The sequence below is a fragment of the Lepidochelys kempii genome, chromosome 6 (genome assembly GCF_965140265.1).
Source record: "Lepidochelys kempii isolate rLepKem1 chromosome 6, rLepKem1.hap2, whole genome shotgun sequence".
NCBI lineage: Eukaryota > Metazoa > Chordata > Testudines > Cheloniidae > Lepidochelys > Lepidochelys kempii.
Genome location: NC_133261.1, coordinates 73,420,607 through 73,441,318, shown reverse-complemented (window position 1 = coordinate 73,441,318; position 20,712 = coordinate 73,420,607). Strand labels below are relative to the sequence as shown.

Sequence of the window (20,712 nt, the reverse complement as noted above, 5' to 3'; positions counted from 1 at the left end):
GTGATAAAGAAATACTTTATCACGCGATTCATAATTAAACTGTGGAACTCATTGTCATAGGATTATGTCATTGAGGCCAAGACCTTAGCAGGATTCAGAGATGGGTTGGACATTATGGATAACAACTTTTGGATATTTGTTATAGCTAATGCTAACAAATGTTGCAAGAGATACTAAACCAATCTCTATTAGGGATTAGAATGAAACCTTCATGTGGAGGTAGATTGTAATGTATCTGCATGTCTAGAGTGTGGCTGGTGTGTGTCTTTCACCCTCCCCTGAAGCTTCTAGAGCTGGCCACTGTTGGAGCCAAGATATTGGACTAGATGAACCACAAATGTAATTCAGTATGGCAATACCATATATATATATTGTAGAGTTTTGCTAAGTGTCTCAAATAACCAGGGCAACAAATTTCAGAGTGTTTACCGTATATACTCATTCATAAGCCGAATACTTTTGGTAAAAAAGTATTGCATCAAAGAGTGGGGGTCAGGTTATAAATGGGTCTACACCAAAATTTGATGATTTTAAACTCTATGAAATCATTGAATTGAATATCTAATACATGGTCGTTTTGTTTACCTGAAGCGTTCACAGGCATGGAGCCCCTCAGCTCCCTGTGGCCACGGTTCGCTGTTCCCAGCCAACGGGAGCTTGAACGGTGAACCGCAGCCACAAGGAGCTGAGGGGCTTTGTGCCTGTGAATGCTCCAGATAAACAAAACGTCCCAACCCGCCAGCGGCTTACCCTGACGGGCCAGGAGCCAAAGTTTGCCAACCCCTGAAATATAAGGTCGGCTTATGAAAGGGTCATACAGTTTTTACTATTTTTACCTTTCCATCTTGGGGAGGAGGGGTGTCGGCTTAGAAACGAACGGGCTAATGAACGAGGATATACAGTAAGGCAAAAAAAAATACATATCACTCCTTTTATGTTCTGAAAGCTCCTCTTCTCTGGTTATTGGACATAAGTGTCCAATGCTATTGGTGTTTAGATACTTTGTGCTACTCTACCTTTTGAATAAGGGATTTCCAATTTGCTAAGTCTGTGCAAAGGATAAAGTACTAAATTGTATTGAGCCTGATTATCATTATGGAACTTCCTGACCCAAATGTTTGATTCCTAGTGTGTAGCACCCTGTGTGGATACAAAATTTTTATCTGCATCTGATCCACAAACGTGGGCCCTGTCCCAAAGAGGATTGTGATGGACTTCCTTGGGGTGCAGCCTGGAACTGGGGTACCGCTGAGACCTCTGGCATACCAGCCTGGGCCCCTCTCACATTGTGAGGCCGTGACAAGCTGCAATCCTCTCCAGGCCTTATTCTTACACAGCCATACACAAGCTGGGACACCCCAAGCTGCAGTTACATGAATGCTTCTCCTAGCCAGTCATGAACCAAGAATAGGGAGGCTCCAGCCAGCTTCGCCCCCCTCCCTCCCAACTCCACAGCCTAGGACCCCAGAGCTGTACCAGCTTGCACTGGTCAAAAGCCTGACCAGTGTAAGTTTATTTCCCTGTCCACCCCTCACTCAATGTGGAGAGGACAATGCACCAGCCCCTGTTCCTGAGCAGATTTACCTTTGCACTTCAAACACCACACTGTTTTAGTAAAAATATAAAACAAATTTATTATCTACAGAAATATTTTAAGTGATTATAAGTAATAGTGTACAGATCAAAGTTGGTTACCTAAGAAATAAATAAAATTACAATCTAAATTTTATAAACTAGACAGGATTTGAAATAAGCAGTGTTTTACCCTGATGGTACCAGTAGTCCACCAATCTTCCATACACAGGCAGTGTTTTGTTCTTTCTCGCCTGGGACCCTCTTCCTCAGATCAGTCTTTGTTCCTAAGGTGTTTCCAGGTGATGTGTTGTAGGGGGAGTGAGGCCAGTGGTGGTGTCATTTTCCCCCCTTTTATAGCTTCCTCCATGTGGAGGGGACTTCATTGCTCCAAGCAAAGCCCCACCACAGTTAGTGGAAAAATACTGACACAGGATGGAGTTTAATATCACATGACCTAGTCATGTGCCCTTGCGTGCTTCGATGAGTCATAGCAGCCATTACCTATATATTGGCTCAAGTGTCCACAGGAAAACTCATCAGGTGAGGCTAAGCTTTTCCCATGGCCCATTGTTTTCGTTGATGGGCCCTTACCTTGAATAGACCCATCACAATATGCCACCTAGACTGGATGTAAATTACCTTATGGGAGTTACCCAAGAGAAAGCACATTTGAAATACAGATGCATAGTCAAATATTCATAACTCCAGATACAAAAATGATACATGCATACATATAGGATAATCATATGCAGCAAACCATAACTTTTCCATTCACACCTCATGACATATTTTGTACAAGATGCATCATACTCATATCATCATCATATCACTATGGTGAATATGGAATGCAGTTTCACAAGGATATCTGCAGATTTGCAGGACTCTAGATATAAAACTTGGATCCGCGTTCATCTGTGATCCGCAAACATGGTCCATGGATATCCGCAGATTTGCTGGGCTCTACTTGTGACTTTCATATGCTGCTACTAGACAGTTGAATCAGTCCCAAAGACTAACTTTATGTAACTTTCTAATTCACCTTGCCTATTGTTCTTCCCATCCATTGCAGCTGAAGAACTTTGGAACAGAGTTGAATAAAATGAAATCCTGTTTCACCAAGAAGAGTAAAGTCCTGGCTCACAAGGGGAAAGTGAAATTGTATGATCATTTGGTGCAGAACACACAGGTATTAGGGTTGGAGAAGGGAAGAGGGTGGTAGAGAGCCATTAGGGATTCCTGATTTATTTATTTCATTTATATTTAAAATGTGTAAGGTGAGTTGGGACTATCAAATCATGCACATAACTATCCTATGTAAATATGCATTCTACTACTGTTAATCTCCTACTTATTCCCTCATATTGTGGAATCTTATTTTAAATTTGATTGTGAACACGTTAGGGCAGGGGCAATATCTTTCTATGCACTTACACAGTGGGGACCTTGCTCCTGATTCAGACCTGTGGATGCTACACACTGCAAAGTACAAAAGGGGAGGGGGAGAGTAGCAATGACATGGGCACTGCTATCTTCTTATGGTGTGATCATATTGCACTACAAGTAATGAGAGTGGGGATATCAGCATAGGCCACCAGTGAGAGAAATAAATGGAGCATTTGTCCCATTGTGAAGGACATCTCCGAATTTGCTTATTTCTTGAAGGGTCAAACAGGTTAGCATTTGCTCAAAAAACTATCTTCTCAGTTAGCACCCTGCATCATCTCTCTTCTTCCTGAGAAAAGTGATTGAAAGATTATGGCAAAGCAGCTCTGGTGTCATCTGAAATCCTGTGATTGCCTTAACTGCTGTCTATCTGGTTTTAGGTCAAAGTATGATAGACTGCATTGGCTTCACTGGTCCATTTCCTAGCAAGCAGAGATCAGTGTGAGAGTCCTAGAAAACCAGAACTATTATTTAAATACAGCCATAGATTTATGTGAAAATATATTACCAAACAAAAATGAAACATAATTGTTCAATTTTACTCTTAGATCCAATGGGAGAAACTACAGTCAAGAATAGCAAAAATGGATGAATTCCTCAGGGAGATGGATAGTTGTCTTTTTGCTCTGGAAACAAGTAAGTGTTTCAGATCCTAGTTCAAGAATTTTCATTTACTGGAGTATAAACACCTCTTAACTTCTCTGGAAGAGTTACTATTCCAGAGGTGGTCAAACTACGGCCCGCGGGCCACATCTGGCCCACGGGACCGTCCTGCCCAGCCCTTGAGCTCCCAGGGGGGGAGGCTAGCTCCTGGCCCTGCCCCTGCTGTCCCCCCTTTCCAGCAGCCACGCGGGCAGCGTGGCTTGTGCCTGCCCACCTCCCAGGCTTTCCAATAAGTCAGTCCTGCCTCTCCGAGTGGCATGGTAAGGAGGTGGTTGGGGGTTGGATAAGGGGCAGGGGGTTTCCAGGGACAGGGAATGGGGTGGTTGGATGGGGCGGAGGTTCTGGGGTGGGGCGGTCAGAGGACAGGGAGCAGGGAGCGATTGGATAGACGGAGTCCCAGGGGGGCCTCTCAGGGGGTGGGGGGTAGATAGGGGTCGGGGCAGTCAGGGAGCAGGAGGTGGTTGGATGGGGTAGAGATTCTGGGAGGGGGTGGTCAGAGGACAGGGAACATGGGAAGTTGGATAGGCGTGGGAGTCTCGGGGGGGCCTGTCAGGGAGCAGGGGTGTGGATAGGGGTTGGGGCAGTCAGGGGACAGGGAGCAGGGGGGGTTGGATAGGGGCTGGGGTCTGGGGGGGGCAGTTGGGGCAGCTTCCTGGGGGGGTTGGATGGGTCGGGGGATCTGAGGGCGCAGGCAGGGGGTGAGAAGTGGGAGTGGGCGGATAGGGGGCGGGGGCTAGGCTGTTTGGGGAGGCAAAGCCTTTCCTACCCGGCCCTCCATACAGTTTCCCAACCCTGATTTGGCCCTTGGGTCAAAAAGTTTGCCCACCCCTGTACTATTCAAATGATCACTTACAAGTAGAAACTAGCAAAGGGGTGTTGGAGCATTACAAGTCCTGTACTGTGAGTAACTTGTCTATACGAGGCTGGTTGGATAGGCCTGTGATTGTAGATTTGGCTTAAGGGGACCTTGTAAGTAGGACGTGGAGACTAAGTGACCAGTTTGATTTTTTTTTCCTAATATATTTCAGTGCTCAAGACAAATGTGCACCATGAGTTTCAAAATTGCTATAATGGGATATAGCACAAATAAGATTTTTACCCACCATCCACTGCTACCTGAAATTTTCTGTGTAAACTCTAGAACTACAGGCTTCTTGTCACATGTGTCCATATTGTCATTTTTGACAAAGTAAAACTGCAGCTCATTGTTATAATAGCTGAAGACAACTGAAACCTAAACATTGAGCCTGACTGACTGATACAAAGAGAGGCTGAATTCCTGCAGAAGTCACTGCTGTGCTTCAGAATAGTGTGGTAGGTAGAGAATGGCTTCTAACGCTTCTTTCCTTTAGTTACTAAGTTGGAAGAATGTGAAGCAGATATCAGTGATCCAGTGTCAGAGTGGGAGTCCAAAGTGAGAAACTCTGAGAAAGGTAATGGGGCCAGCTGAGGTGTATTTCCATTAATGAACTCTGGGGATGGAAAGGTTTGTGATCCAGAGTAGGGGATATCTACCTCCAGGCTAGTGTGAAAGCAAACACTGACGGTGGGCATCTTACCACCACAGTTGTCTTCACTGGGTTGGGAGATGGCTATCCACAAAAACCATCCTTTCTGCATTTTGTCTTTTTTCTGGAAAATCAGAACTTGGAATACAATGAGCTGAAAAGAACATGGGCTGGCTATAGTGCATTGTTCTACAAGTGCTGAATAATTGCCCATTTCTACTGACATCCTAGAAAGGGTAATTACCATCACTCTGGGGTCTCTCCTGATGTTGAGAACCAGGGCTGCACAGCCAGTCGGGTTTTTTTTCATGCTTCTCATACTGCTTGCAGATCTTTCATAGCTTTTTTTAAATTTCTTAGAACTTGAAAACCTCAAAGTCCAAGAAGAGGAGCTTCAAAGGTAGAATTTCGCACAATGATTCTTTTACATCTATTTAAAGCCTGCATGTGCACTAAGGTTCTAGAGATTGAATCAGGGTGCTTTGTCTTCCCAGGAGCATCTGATTTTGTTGCTATATTTCTGTAGGGATCTGTCAAATCTGGAGGTTCAGAAGAAGCAGGGGTTTTCTGAGATAAACCGTCTGAAGAATAAAGCAAGTGACTGTGAGGAGCTCCTTGACAAATACAAGTAAGAGAAGGGAAGGGTCTTCACCTTTGATTCTTATCCCAGAGATCAACCAGTTTCCTCTCCCCACATTGGTAGTGCTAATGTATTTTTAATTGTTGCTACATTTGGGAGCCTATCTCCTGGCAATGTAGAATTAGCAGTAAAGTTTCTGTGAGTTTAGTGCATAGTAGGATGCACTGATTTTATATACAAAAGAGACATTGCAAAATCTCTTCCTATAGCAGTCTCCTCCCCTTCCAAAATGAGTATTTTTGTTTTAATGTTTAGTGTTACCTCTCAATAGAAGACAAAATTTTAAATATTTCCTGGAAGGTCATGCTCATGCTACTGTTTCCATCTGTCCACAGGGACAGCAAAATGCCGGCTTCTATTAGCACATTTATGTGGTGCTAGATGTTGTATGTACATCTAGTACTTTTATCTTTTTCCACTTTGTGTCTTTGTTTGTAACTCACATTTTTCTTCTTTAGCTTCACTGAATGGGAGATCAGTGAATGGAGCGATCAACAGGCAGTGTTCTTCTTCCTTTATGATTCTATAGAACTGACTATTACATTTGGACCACCAGTGGGTGAGTGGCAAAATCTGGCAGGAGCTTTCTCTGGCTTACAAACCAAAAGGTTTACATAATATAAATTCATCAGATCAGGCTGACCTTATACTAGTAGGAGAGGGCAAACATACTAGAATGGAAGCACTCAAACTGTGAGTTACGGTAGTTATGGATTGGAGTCTGGGCCTGATTTTTTTTTTTTTTTTTTAACAAAAGGATTAAATTATACAACCTGGATGTCTGCTCTAGAGAGAGATTTCTGAGGTGTTAGAAAGTGCACACAGTCTGGAAATACACCCTTATAATCTGGTTTGTTTTTGGTCTCTCACAGATGGTGCTATTTTCAATCACAATCCCTGCAGAAAGATTGTTGATATGAGCTTTGAATCTCTGTTGGATGGTAAGGCTCTGAAGTGGCTTGCTGCTCTGGTCCTTGGGTTTGCCGTTTTGTGGGAAGGCATCTGCACACTTGCACTTTATCTGCAAGTGCATTGCCTGGCAGTGCCAAACAGAGATTGATTACAAATATAAACAGTTCTGAAGAATAATTCTTTCTTTTGTCTTACAGAAGAAAAAGCTCCACTCTCATCATGTCTAGTCCAAAGGCTCATCTTCCAGTTTATTGAAAGTCAGGGTTCCTGGCATACAAAATGCACAACAATGGACCACCTGCCCCAGGTAATGTTCCAAGAAGCTAAACTACGGAGCCCTGAGAAGATGATCATGGAATCTATTCTGTTCAACAGAATAAAGATGATATTCTTTAACAATGATTTCTTAAAATAAAGTTCAGCCTTGAATTAATTCATATTCTGCTGCTTAAGTGTTTGCCATAAGGAAAGTGATTCTAAAGCTTAGTTTCAATCAATCATAAATCATACAGTAAAGTATCTGATTCTGCTCTGAATGGTTACTCTGTATAACTGTAGAATCCTCAATCAATAGATCTGTTCCCTGATTGATGTCTGCTTGCTTTACAATTGAAATGTTTTACTGCTTCTGTTAGTACTACAGAGACAGCACAACCATCCAGGACAGAAATTCTATTCTGGTTCCTACATAATTAATAGAATAGTGGTTTTAATTGCAGAACCAAATTTGGCCTTCCCACAACGATGCAGAGGTATATTTGAGAGCAGAATTCAGGCAGCGGAATTTTTATCTGTGGTGATACTTGAGCAGTTTCATTTTTAGATCCCAGACTGAGTGTAGAGCTAGCAGTTAAGATTATGGGGTTTTTTTATGTACTTTCTAGAGTAGAACTGCAATTTAAAATGTTATGTAGCTTACAAGAGTAAACTCTAATATGATTACTTTATCTGATTGTCCACTTAGATGCTGCATGAGGTCTCATTAGTGGTGAATCGCTGTCGACTCTTAGGAGAAGAGATTGTGTTTCTGAACAGATGGGGTGGAAAGTTTAATCTTCTGAAGACAGAAGTGGACAATACAAAGTGAGTGATTAAAGATCACATCTACTGCAATTCAACGCCAAAAAAGTGCTGTTAGTGACTTCTCACAAACAGAAGACTTTGAAACACACTTTCCGTCTAACTTTAATAATGGAAGTCAGCTGACATCCAAAAACGTCATTGTTTTTGTTGTTTTTTTTAAAAATTCAGCACCTTTTTAAAAAACAAAACCCTAACTTCAGAATAGCAGAAAATGAACAGTTCAGGGATTCTGTCAGCTTCCTTACTGACACATCTTTCATCACTTGCTACCTGCCACTTTGATACATACCTCTATCCAAAGCATTAGATCAGGGAGTCAGGACCAAGAGTTCTTCAGGTAGATGTAGCTGTGTATTCCACTTAGGTGTATGCGCACCCAACACACTGGAGCTGGAGAATTTTGCCTAGCAGTACCAGTAGAGGAGCAGTGCTGTGGCCACGAGGGATGAGCCCCTCCCTGGCTCTATGGGGCAGCATCACCCCAAAACCTCCACCCGGCCCCTCCCAGATCCTTCTTTCCCCTTGTGGCTGGAGGAGTTTGCTCTGTGTGGTCTTAACCTCTCACTATTTTAGTGTTTTTTCTAGTTGTATATAATTAATTAGTACACTTAGTGGTAGTTAAATTAGGGTTAGCTGTATTTAGTTAAGTATTCCCTTCTGATGCCCTTACCAGGGTTTAAACATGGTCTATTGTGTCGGGGAGTGATCCCTAACAATTCTTCAGACGTGGAGTTTGTGGTGTTTGGGTGAGGCCCACGTCAAGGAACAGTGTTCGATCTGTAAATCAGTCACAAAATGAACTCAAGTGGCTAAGGGCCTTTGCCTAAAACAGCACCTGCTTGAAGAGGCCATGTGGCTTGCTTCAATACCAAGGCCCTTGTTGGATCAGAGATCAGAGATCACCCTCAGGTTCTGAGAGTGCTGCCACTTTGTGCCCTGGAGCAGGTTTCTCTCCGAAGAAACGGAGGAGCTGTTCCCTGTGGCATGTACCAACGAAAAGGTCATGTAAGGCCAATCAAGACTACTCTAGATCTTGTGGGGACTCTTGCCTCTTCCAGGAAGAGCATGGAGCAGCACAGAGTTAGTGCTAACCTCCCTACCGCTCCCCAGGACTCAGTAGGGATGTTAGAGACCCTGTTAGATTGTTTCCATGTCGGTACCATACCAGGTGACTGCAGACCTCCTTTGCCCTTCTGCCCCGACCTCTCCTTTGGTCCTAGACTTTGCCACGGCTGAGTCATTTTTAGCCCCATTGGCTGGACAGGCCACTGAACCCTTAAGTCTGTTGACACTACACCCCAGTGTTCCCCTTCCACAGTCTGGAACGGGGGAAGTACCAGGCTCAATGGAAGGGACCTTAGCACTGGGAAACTCCTTGGCACTGTTGCAGTTGGAGCTGAGGTGTTACTGTGGTGGCACTCATCACCTTCCACTTCAGCACCGTCAATCACCTTGGTACCAGGGCTGACTTTGGGGTCGACTCTACTTCTACCACTGGAAACAATGGAGGTGTACTCAGTGCCAGCGATACCATTTCCACCGTCTGTGTCAGTTTTCTCTTCGTTGTGGGCTACGGATGAGCCAGACTGGTTGCTCTCACCCTCAGGGCTGGCTCCACCTTTATCCTCTTAAGTCCAGGACTCATCAGCATCCAGATTGGGATCTTCCTCCTCCTCTCCCACTCTCCATTGTCTGACTGGCATTGGGGGCCATTTATGGAACACTGGCAATCAGAATTGGTGCTTGTCTTGTGGTCAGGAAGCCTATTGGCCACCAATGCCCTTACCTATACCTGTGGAATCCATGGATGCTCCTCATCTTGCCCTAAGGTGAGGTCACCAGGCAGGTCTGTGGCAGTGACCGTCAAGCCACCATAGGTCCAGGCACCAGTAAACCTTCCCATCACCTCCAGCCTCGTCCATCCAGGTCCATTGGTCCTGAAGCAGGATCTGGCTCTGGCACAGTTAACCACTTCCTCTTTATCCCCGAACAATTCTGCACTGCCAAGCTCTTCCTCTCCTTCAGTACCAGAGGATGTCAAGGCATACCAGGACCTCCCTGGGTATTCAGGAGGAGTTTCTCTAGAAGAATACCCATATGTTTTGGATCTCTTGCAGCCATCTGTCCCTGGGAGAGTCACCCTTCCTACTAACAGTGCGCTCCTAGAACCTGCTAAGGTTCTCTGGAGCACTCTGGATTCAATACTGCCTAATGTGAAACCCATGGAGAAATTCTACTTCATTCCAGTGCAGGGATTTGAGGGGTTTTAGTCCCATAATGCCTCAAACTCCATGGTTGTAACTGCAGTGAACAATAGAGCCCAACAGGGCAGGTTTATTTCCACTCCCAACGACAAGAACTCTAGATAGATGGTCCTGGTGGGTAGGAAGATTTACACCTTCTCTTCCTTGCAGATGTGTATTGCTGACCAGCAGGCACTGCTGTCCAAATACGATTTTGTGAACTGGATGGCTATGTCTAAGTTTGCGAACTAGCTGCCTGAAGCCTCGAGGAAGGACTTTCAGGCATTTATCACTGAGGGCTGGTTGGTGGCTAAGACTTTGTTGCAGTCTGCACTGGATGTGGCGAATAGTTCAGCCAGAGTGATGGCCTCGGCAGTGACCATGAGAAAAGCATCTTAGCCGCTGAATTTGGGCATTGCTCCCAACATGCAACAGGCCATAGAGGATTTGCCCTTCGATGGACAAGTGTTTTGTTTGACAAGATGGATGAGACTCTACACTCTAGGGCTACCCTACGGTTCTCGGGGGTGTACACACCGGCAGTGGAGAGGGACCACTGCTGTGATCAATATCAGCAGCAGTATCATCCACAGCATGCATTTGGGCAGCCTTTCCCTCCCCCACGACAGCGGGACTACCCCAGAAAGGGGCATAGGTCCCAGAGGAAGAGGCATTCGGGTCTGGGGTTTGGCCAATCCCACACACCTTCACCTGGCACCCCCCGAGCACCTGTTTTGACTCCTTGGTCCAGAGCAGTGTTCCAGGGGTCACTCCCTTCTTCCGGTACCCTTTGTTTGGGGACTGGCTGACTCGTTTTCACAATGCTTGGGGTTTGATCTCCCCAGACAGCTGGGTTCTAAGAACCATCAGATTGGGCTAAGCCATCCAGTTCCTTTCCACTTCTCTACCGACCCTCCCTCCCCATTCCTCTTCAGGGACCCCTCTCATGAGATAGTGCTCCTCAAGCAGGTTTGCTTGCTACTGGCTTTGAGAGCAGTGGAGGATGTTCTGCCAGAACACTGGGGTCAAGGCTTCTAATCTCAGTACTTTCTGGTGTCCAGATCCAAGGAAGAAATGAGACCTATTCTTGACCTTCACGGCCTCAACAAATATATCAAATACATGAGGTTCTGAATGGTCACTCTATCAACTATCCTCCCTGCGTTGTCTCAGAATGTCTGGTTTGCTGCTCCGAACCTTCAGGACACGATTCACATGGTGATTTTGCCAAGCCTTAGACTATTCCTTTGATTCATCATAGTGGAGTGCCGTTTTCAGTATATGGTGCTTCCCGTTGACCTCTCTTTAGCCCCTGGGGTTTTTACCAACTGCATGGTTGTGGTGATGGTGTACCTCAGGAAGAAAAAATCAACATCTTCCTGTACCTGGATGACTGGTTACTGAGAGGCAGGTCCAGAGAGGAAGTCCTTTCCCATGTCGATGCTACGTTGTGGTTGCTTGACCCGTCTGGGTCTCTTTGCTTGACCCGTCTGGGTCTCAGTAAGTTAACTTTGGTTCTCGCGCAGAAAATAGAGTTCATTGGGATCCTAATAAACTCTAAGAGTTTGAGAGCATTTTTGCCTACCAAGAGCCTTCAGGCGATTTGCCACCTTTGAGACTACAGACTGAGGCAGTCTTCCACAACAGTTCGGACATTTGCAGGGCTGCTTAAGTGGGCATCCATCCATACATTTACGAACCATTATGCCATTATCGCATCTGCCAGGGAAGAAGCAAGCTTTGGTAGGGCTGTCCTGTAATCTTTGGGTAGGCTGTAAGCCAGCGGTGGGCACACTTTTTGGGCCGAGGGCCACATCTGGGTGGGGAAATTGTATGCAGGGCAGGGGGTTGGGGTGCAGGAGGGAGTGCAGGGGGTGGGGGGCTGCGGTGTGCAAAAACTGGCTCAGGGCAAGGGATTGGGGCAGAGTTGGGGTGCAGGGTGTATGGGGGGCTCAGGGAAGGGGGGTTGGGGTGCAGGAGGGGTGTGGACTGCGGGAGGGAGCTCAGGGCAGGGGATTGGGGTGCACAGGGGTGCAGGGTGCAGGCAGGGGGCTTAGGGAAGGGAGTTGGGGGACAGGGTGCAGGAGGGGTTCGGGCTCAGGCCCAGCACCGCTTACCTAAAGTGGCTCTGGGGTGGCAGCAGCGCACACTGGGGCTCCCTGTCTGCCTGCCCTGGCCCCACGCCGCACCACTCCGGGAAACAGCCAGAACCATGTCCCTGCACGGTCCCTGGGGGGGAGGGGAGGGGGACACAGGGCTCTGTGTGCTGTCCTTGCCACGCCTCCAGGTACCTCCCCCGAAGCTCCCATTAGCCGTGGTTCCCCGTTCCCAGCCAATGGAAGCTGCGGGGGTGGTGCCTGGAGGCAAGGGCAATGCACGGGGCCCCAGGGAAGTGGTTCCGGCCGCTTCTGAGAACAGCACGGGGCCTGCAGCACCACGGGGGGTAATCCTGCTGGCTGGATCCAAAGCCCTGAGGGCCTGGATCCAGCCCGTGGCCTGTAGTTTGCCCACCCCGTGTTAAGCCCTGCCTTCTGGGGTGGAAGGTACTGCTTATGAGTCACCTAAGTGGAATACACTGCTGCATCTGTTTGAAGAAGAAATGGTTACTTACTGTAACTGTGGTTCTTTGAGATGTGGTGCAGACGTGTATTCTGTGACCCACTTCTGTCCCCTCTGCATCGGAGTCTAGTCTCTGCACGTTGGTGTGAAGGAACTGAGGGGGGTTGGGACGCCCCCACCTCATATGGCCAAAGGAGGGGCTGTGGCTACAAGGCACAAGCACTCCCCATTTACGGTACTGCTAGGCAAAATTCTCTGGCTTTGGTGTGCTGGGTGTGCACACATCTAAGTGGAATACACAGCTGCATCACATCTCAAAGAATCTCAGTTACAGTAAGTAACTGTCTTTTTCTTACAGTTGGTCTTCAGGGAAAAAAATCAAAACAGCAAAGCGAAGGCATCTTAAGTTTGCTTCAGACAGGTAGAAAAACACATTGCTTAACTTCAAGTTCATTTAAAGCACAGTAATCCTTCATTTTCCCAGTTCCCACTTTCCCATGGTGCTTCCTTGTCCTGTGGCATGGCTGGGCTGAGCTGGAAAAGTACTTACTCTTCATTGCAGGATCCCTCTTCCAGATTTCCATTGCCTCTTTGTATCCCTGTTCTAGTTAACCCTTTCTCTATGTTCCTTAATGTGGGGTATATACACAGGCTGGATTTTTTTGGTAATATCCCTCATTAATGCCCTGTGTCCCTCATCACAACATAACAAAAGAAAAGGCAGTACTCTTTAGCGAGGTCAACAAAACAAATGTGCAGTTACATATTTGGAGAAATGAGGTTAGTTTGTTTGGGTTTTTTTTGAAGGGTGGAAATCCAGAAAAGGAATCTTTCCTCTCCCTTCCTGCCCTAGTCCTTCCAAAACAATTCTGCCTTAAGACAAAATGTGGCATATTAACCTTTAGGGAGATTGGTTTCTTCTGAGGGGAACTTGGGCCTTATTACTTAAAATGGGAAGATTCCTTCAACCTTACCCACTGCTACACTATAAACAAATTCTATTGATGCTCTTCAAGAATATACAGTGAGGCTGTGTGTAACGTCTGTGTTAAGACACTAGTCTTTCACATCTGGAGACACAATTTCAAAGGAAGCTGTATTATAGAAAGCCATGACTTAACCCTCTGCATGTACATTTTGTTTTCCATGCAGAGTGAAGCTCTTGTTCTCCACTTCCACAGCTTTTGCAAAGTTTGAGGTGACACTCTTTCTATCTGCCAACTACCCATCAGCTCCACTCCCTTTCACTGTCCAAAAATGGATTGGGAGCCTTGGGTGAGTAGCACAAGCAGAAGAATAAAGGACTTTGGGCATACTTTTCACTTCAAAGCAGGGAACAGGAAGCTTAAATGCTAAGAAGTATACTGTCAGAAGCTCACCTGAGATGATGATTTCTTTTTGTCTTTCCCAGCCATGATGAAATTTCTGCTGTTCTGTCCAATGTGCCACTGGGCACCAACTACCTGACGAGAATGGTCAAAATGATTCATCATAACTTGCTCCAGGGTTCCCTGATCATTCACTAAATCCACTCAGGTCAATACAGTTCTCAAGCTGGATGTCTGTCCTCTTCAAACTTACAAGAGTTGCCAGCTTCTTTCAGTGCTATGAGAATCTGATTTAGCAACTGACTGTGAAATTGTCCAATATTTAAACCACTGAAATGAAATCTCAGTAAGCCTACTACCAAATACCTCTCCTATACTAAAGCATGCTGAGGGAATGCAGAAATCTCTGTAGAGCCAAGGAGGAATTTCGGATGGCTTCCATTAATTTGTCCCACTTTTCTCATATTTTTTTTCCTCTTCCCCAACCCTTCCAGCCACTGCTGGTTTTGGTTTCTCTTTTGTTACACTCTGCCACATAAAAGAAATTCTAGCTTCTATAACCACCAGAATTAGCCTGGTAATTTCTCTGGTCTGTTATTACCAAGGGCTATTGTCTATCTTCCAAGGCTTGCATGACTGGAAGTTATTATCACTAACTAGCCCAGATTTCAAGTTTGATTATATCAGCTGACTGGAATGTCGCTCAGATCACAGAAACTATAATTCTGGTTTCTGCTGCTTGACAAAATTATAACTTACAAAATTCACAAATGTCATGCACACAGTTAGAAGTTTCTTTTTAAGTTACAGATCCCTGTTTCTAACCATTGATTTTGCAGCGCAACAGACCCCAAAGTCACATGGATCAAGTTGTGAACTTTTCATTGTGGAATTTGGTTCTAATCATTCTGCACATAGATCCTTTTCTATTGCTAAGGTGTTAAGCTATTTGATGCACTTACTTAGGCTAGGCTCCCTATTTCTCAAAGGGGTAAGAAGGCTAGATATGTAAATCTGCTTTTGCTTAGTGTATTCAGGAGGTGACATGGTAGGAGATGTTCAGAAGGGCTGGATCTATCAAGCACACTTCTAGCACCGACCATTTTGATACTATCTTGCTTGAGGCAGCTGTTTCCTTAGAAAAAAAAACTCTGTAATGTTCTAGGAGCCTTAAGGAGCAATCAGTGCACTATATTTCAATGTTAGTCTTTGTAGCAAATTTTGTTCATAGAGACTGAATTCTTTGGTTTCAAAACTAGGAGATCTGGATAATACCTTTGGCATACTCTGGACTGTTTTATTAGTCTTAATAAAGTATATTCTTCAGATTGTCGGGACTGACATGGTCATGTCCTGGGTGTACAGACACTGTTCCTATGGTGTTGAAGCATCTAGCACTTCTCAACTCTCCATTCTGTAGGTGCCTGACTGTTTCTATATGCCTGTAAAGTATAAGTATTTTAAAATGTGTTTTCAGATGTTTAAGCATTGATATATTTTTATGAAGTTCTCTGGTTTTTCCAATTTTTCCTTCTACATAAGGTAGAGAAAAGCTCATTAAACATTTGTATCATTAATACTTTTTTTCTCTTCTTTACTGTGAAATAATTTAGAAGTTAAATGGATATTGTCAACTCATATCAGATTTCCATCTGAAAATTTATCTAATAGCATGGGACTAGCTTTTGTCATTACCTGTAAATTATTACAGCAATATTTTTCTTCTGTCTTTTGTTTGTAAATTTGACTGTGTGTGTGTTCCACTGATTCTCCTGTATATAGTCTTAATTTCCTCCCATTGTCTGTGAATGACTTTCACAAAACAGGAGAAAAAATGTATATAAAAATACCCTAGGAAAATGACCACAAACTGGCAGAAGACTCTTGAGAGGCAGTACCAGAAACTACTTCTAATGCATTTTAAAATATATGTTTAAATTGATGAAGTCTTGACATTTTTAACCAGCAGAGGGTGCTCCTGCAATACTTCATAAAGTGCTGTGCTGCATGGCGGTAAATGAATTGCTGAGAGACATCAAAGAAAAACTAAGCCAAGAAAATCGGGACTACAAGGACTGGGGTGGAATATGGTGAATTGTCTGATCAGAGCGATCTTTGTAGCTGCTCTAGTTGGAGACCTAGAGGGTAGGGGAAATAGCAGAGAGAATGTAAGCACAGCAGAAATGAAGCAGCTCTAGTCTTGCATATAATTTTTAGTCATAGTGTGTGTACACATGAACTCCTCCAAGGATTTTAGAAGTTGACGTTAACGGCATATTGTCATTCAAAAAGTAATTTCCCCCAGTTTTCCTCTACGGTTTCAGACTTGACTTATGACTCTAAACGTAGAAGTAATATATCTACTAGAATTAATTTGCAAAGATAAATTCAATTAGAACCTCATTTCTAAAGTTTTCACAATTATTCTGCATATGCCCATTGTTCAGTCAGGCAACTCCATGAATAACTCTGTCAAGTATCTGATCATTTGCGTCTTCAATTTGATTCTCTAAAAGTGTTGAGCTGGGTTAGAACCCAACACCTCTGAATCCCGGGCCTGTGCCTCTTTTTCGAAAGCCTGGGTAGCTGTTAGATTTTGCATAAAAAGAGAGAGATGACTTCAGTATGAGTAATCTACAAATGACAGTATTTGCTCCTTTTTAAATTCTCTTTTATCATAAGAATACAATGCCATCTGTAGAAGAGGCTGGTGATGCAAAAGAAGGAACATGAGTCAGAACTACCCTATTTTAATATAAACTAGGGCTGTCAAGCGATTAAAACATCACAATTAATTGCACTGTTAAACAATAATAGAATACTATTTATTTAAATATTTTGGGTGTTTTCTACATTTTCAAATATATTGATTTCAATTACAACACAGAATACGATGTGTATACTGCTCACTTTATCTAACTACCCAAGCTTTCGAAAAAGAGGCACAGGCCTGGGATTCAGAGGTGTTGGATTCTAAACCCAGCTCAACACTTTAAGAGAATCAAATTTTTTATTAGATATTTGCACTGTAAAAAACAAAAGAAATAGTATTTTTCAATTCACCTAATACAAATACTGTAGTGCAATCTCTTTATCATGAAAGTTGAACTTACAAATGTAAAATTATGAAAAAAAACCCCCTGCATTAAAGAATAAAACAATGTAAAACTTTAGAGCCTACAAGTCCACTCAGTCCTATTTCTTGTTCAGCCAGTCACTCAAACAAGTTTGTTTACATTTGCAGGAGATAATGCTGCCCACTTCTTGTTCACAATGTCATCTGAAAGTGAGGACAGACGTTCTCATGGCACTGTTGTAGCTGGCATCGCAAGATATTTACATGCCAGATATGCTAAAGATTCATATGTCCCTTCATGCTTCAACCACCATTCCAGAGGACATGCGTCCATGCTGATGACTGGTTCTGCTCAATAACAATCCAAAGCAGTGTGGATTGGTACATGTTCATTTTCATCATCTGAGTCAGATGCCACCAGCAGAAGACTGATTTTCTTTTTTTGGTGGTTCAGGTTCTGTAGTTCCGCATCAAAGTGTTGCTCTTTTAAGACTTCAGAAAGCATGCTCCACACCTCATCACTCTCAGATTTTGGAAGGTACTTCGGATTCTTAAACTTTGGGTAGAGTGCTGTAGCTATCTTGAGAAATCTCACATTGGTACCTTCTTTGCATTTTGTCAAATCGGCAGCGAAAGTGTTCTTAAAATGAACATGTGCTGAGTCATCATCCAAGACTGCCATAACATGAAATATATGGCAGAATGGAGGTAAAACAGAGCTGGAGACATACAATTTTCCCCCAAGGAGCCACAAATTTAATTAACACATTTTTTTTTTAATGAGAGTCATCAGCATGGAAGCATGTCCTCTGGAATGGTGGCTGAAGCATGAAGGGGCATACGAATGTTTAGCATACCTGGCATGTAAATATCTTGCAATGCTGGCTACAAAAGTCCCATGCGAATGCCTGTTCTCACATTCTGATGACGTAAATAAGAAGAGGGCAGCATTATCTCCCATAAATGTAAACAAACTTGTTTATCTTAGCTATTGGCTGAACAAGAAGTAGGACTGAGTGGACTTGTAGGCTCTAAAGTTTTGCATTGTTTTGTTTTTGAGTCCAGTTATGTAACCCAAAAAAACTACATTTGTAAATTGCACTTTCATGATCGAGATTGCACTACAATACTTGTATGAGGTGCATTGAAAAATACTATTCCTTTTATTTATCATATTTACAGTGCAAATATTTGTAATAAAAAATATAAAATGAGCACTGTATACTTCGTATTCTGTGTTGTAATTGAAATCAGTATATTTGAAAATGTAGAAAAACATCCAAAATATTTAATAAATTTCATTTGGTATTCTATTGTGTAACAGTGTGATTAAAACTGTGATTAATTGCAATTTTTTTAATTGCAATTAATTTTTTGAGTTAATCGCGTGAGTTAACTGCGATTAATCGACAGCCCTAATATAAACACTCAACTTAAATCCTAACTTGACTGTGGTGTTCTGTCTTGATAGTTTTTATAGATATTGGTGATAAAACATGGTAATTGTACTTATTGTACTTTCACTTATCTGATTTAATTTGAAACACCTGTTTTTGACTGTAAATATTAAGTGATGTACAGGCATCTAAAATAACCAATTACAAAAAAATCATTCGTGTAAAATAAACAGTGTATGTTTCAGGAGGGGTTCCAATTTGACTAATGGTTTGTTTACACAGGGAACTATTCCAGAATAGCTATTTCTGATTAACTTTTTGTGTAGAAGTTTTTATTTCAGAATAAATCCAAAATAACTATTTCACTTTAAATTCACACCTTCCCTTAATCTGAATTAAGGCTTGTCTACACTTGGAAATTAAATTCACAGTGTCATGAGAAGGAAATCTTTCTGAGGAAACACAGGGTATCAGTTTCTCTCCAGTTACTGATTTGGGACTGATTTCTGTGTAGTGGTAAGTGCAGAAGCCACTCAACGCGTCCATTCTTCATGTTCAGTCTTCACATCTTGCTTGAGTAAATCAAATTTGATGCTGGATTAAATTCTCCAACTAGCTGCAGAAGGATTAAGGTGAGGATGAAGGACGAGGATGAAGGTCACTTTGCCCTGTATTATAAATATTTATATTTCTCGTGCCCTCAACTTTAAATTTCATAGGAAACATCTAAAACTCTGTCCCTAGGACAGATGCACTGGTTGAAAGAAGGTGCATGCTGCTGCTCCCATTCAAGTCTCTGCCTTCAGGCATGTACACGAGGTAGTGCCCCAACATAGTATGCCCAGTGATTAGCCTACTCATCGAAGATAATAAGAGAGTGAAAAGGAAACTCTTGAGTTGGGATTAGATTTACATCTATCGCCACAGCAGAAGATCTAGTAAAAATCAGACTTAGAGTAAAGCCTGATCTTGCCTGTGCCTCTGTTTTGTTGGGCCCAGTGCCTCTAGCACTTGAGAAACCAGGTTCTTTTTAAAGAGCCCCATGTGCCATTATACTTGTAAAATAACTAAAATTTAAATTTTAACTTAGTGTGTATTGCACAAACTTTTTTTACATCACCTGCAGATATGGAAGCTACTAATATTTAGCTTCAATGTAAATTCCATTCTTTTTTTAGGAACTCTGAGGAAAAAACCTCTTCTCATGCTCCTGGATTAGAAATGGGGTCTCTAAATATGCTTCTCAGGGTTATGCTTTCAAAATTGCTTCCGTTTAACTCAGAATGACCTGTTTGGTATCAAGGACTTCATTACATCTAATGGCTTAGACTTTTGCACTTACAGTACACAGCTCATTTAATTTTATTCAGATAAACTGATAATCCTGTGTAGAACTTTCTCAGCCAGGCTCCCAAAACTGTGGATATTTTTTTATGATTCCTCCAGTCCAGCCAATGAAATGCAGTTGTTGGTCTGGGTAGATATTTGTAGTTACTTCTCATTATACTTGTACCTTATTTTTCTAATCAAACCTACAAAGGCCCCTCTATCATCAGAACTACTCTATATGTTAATGTGAAAAACGGGGGCTGCTGCTGTCCTCCTTTTCAGACTGGTGTGGCTCTAAGCCGTATGAAGCTCCTGTCTGCCTGACTGGGGCTCCAGCGCATGTGAGCAGTAAACTGCTCCTAACCTTTCCAGCCCAGTGAAAGTTGGCATGAGTGGTTCCAGGAGTCGGATTACAACTGCCAATAATTTCCTGCTCTTTCATCTTAGTGCTATGAGGTCAGCAAAGTTCAGTAATGAATCCAAGGCTGCAACACCTCTGGTAACCCTTTGGCTTCCTCTTGTGCTGGGGATTTCTCCGCAATGAGAGAAAATCAGGCTTTCTGAGATAACTAGTTCCCCTTTTCCAGTCTCCCTCCTCCAAAGCCCACAGTTCTCAAAAACTAAAGCTCTCCTCAGAATTTGTAACCTAGTTTGGCAGAGGACTTTATATAAAGAGATCATTTTACAGGCTTTATTTAAATTTAGTTGGGAGGTGGGGAGGCAGAATAGGTACTGACAGTGATAAGAACGCCATGGTGGCATGATCAAAAATTTACAGTGGAAATGGCTTTTTGATTCTATATACTATAATCTATGTGTGTGTTGTTTAAGGCTGATCATTTGGCAAGTACTGCTCTTTTCAGGACTTGCTTTTTATGAAGTTAGGCATTTACCATTATATGGTAGCTGCTGCCAAATATAAAGTAGGCAATTTGTTAAGCAAAAGAATAAGACCA

At 43.1% G+C, this 20,712-nt stretch overlaps 1 protein-coding gene across 1 annotated transcript in view; it reads left to right on the top strand.

The window, feature by feature from the left end:
- KNL1 (kinetochore scaffold 1) overlaps nucleotides 1-15,198 on the top strand; it is a 44,137-nt gene extending 28,939 nt beyond the window's left edge. Inside the window, exons 16-26 of the mRNA XM_073348768.1 lie at nucleotides 2,645-2,761; nucleotides 3,567-3,654; nucleotides 5,034-5,114; nucleotides 5,550-5,589; nucleotides 5,716-5,817; nucleotides 6,288-6,388; nucleotides 6,702-6,770; nucleotides 6,939-7,048; nucleotides 7,706-7,824; nucleotides 13,779-13,901; nucleotides 14,038-15,198. Of these exons, the coding sequence (XP_073204869.1) occupies nucleotides 2,645-2,761; nucleotides 3,567-3,654; nucleotides 5,034-5,114; nucleotides 5,550-5,589; nucleotides 5,716-5,817; nucleotides 6,288-6,388; nucleotides 6,702-6,770; nucleotides 6,939-7,048; nucleotides 7,706-7,824; nucleotides 13,779-13,901; nucleotides 14,038-14,152 (1,065 nt within the window). The 3' untranslated portion in view covers nucleotides 14,153-15,198. The remainder of the gene's footprint in view (nucleotides 1-2,644; nucleotides 2,762-3,566; nucleotides 3,655-5,033; nucleotides 5,115-5,549; nucleotides 5,590-5,715; nucleotides 5,818-6,287; nucleotides 6,389-6,701; nucleotides 6,771-6,938; nucleotides 7,049-7,705; nucleotides 7,825-13,778; nucleotides 13,902-14,037) is intronic.
- Nucleotides 15,199-20,712: the final 5,514 nt, after the last annotated feature.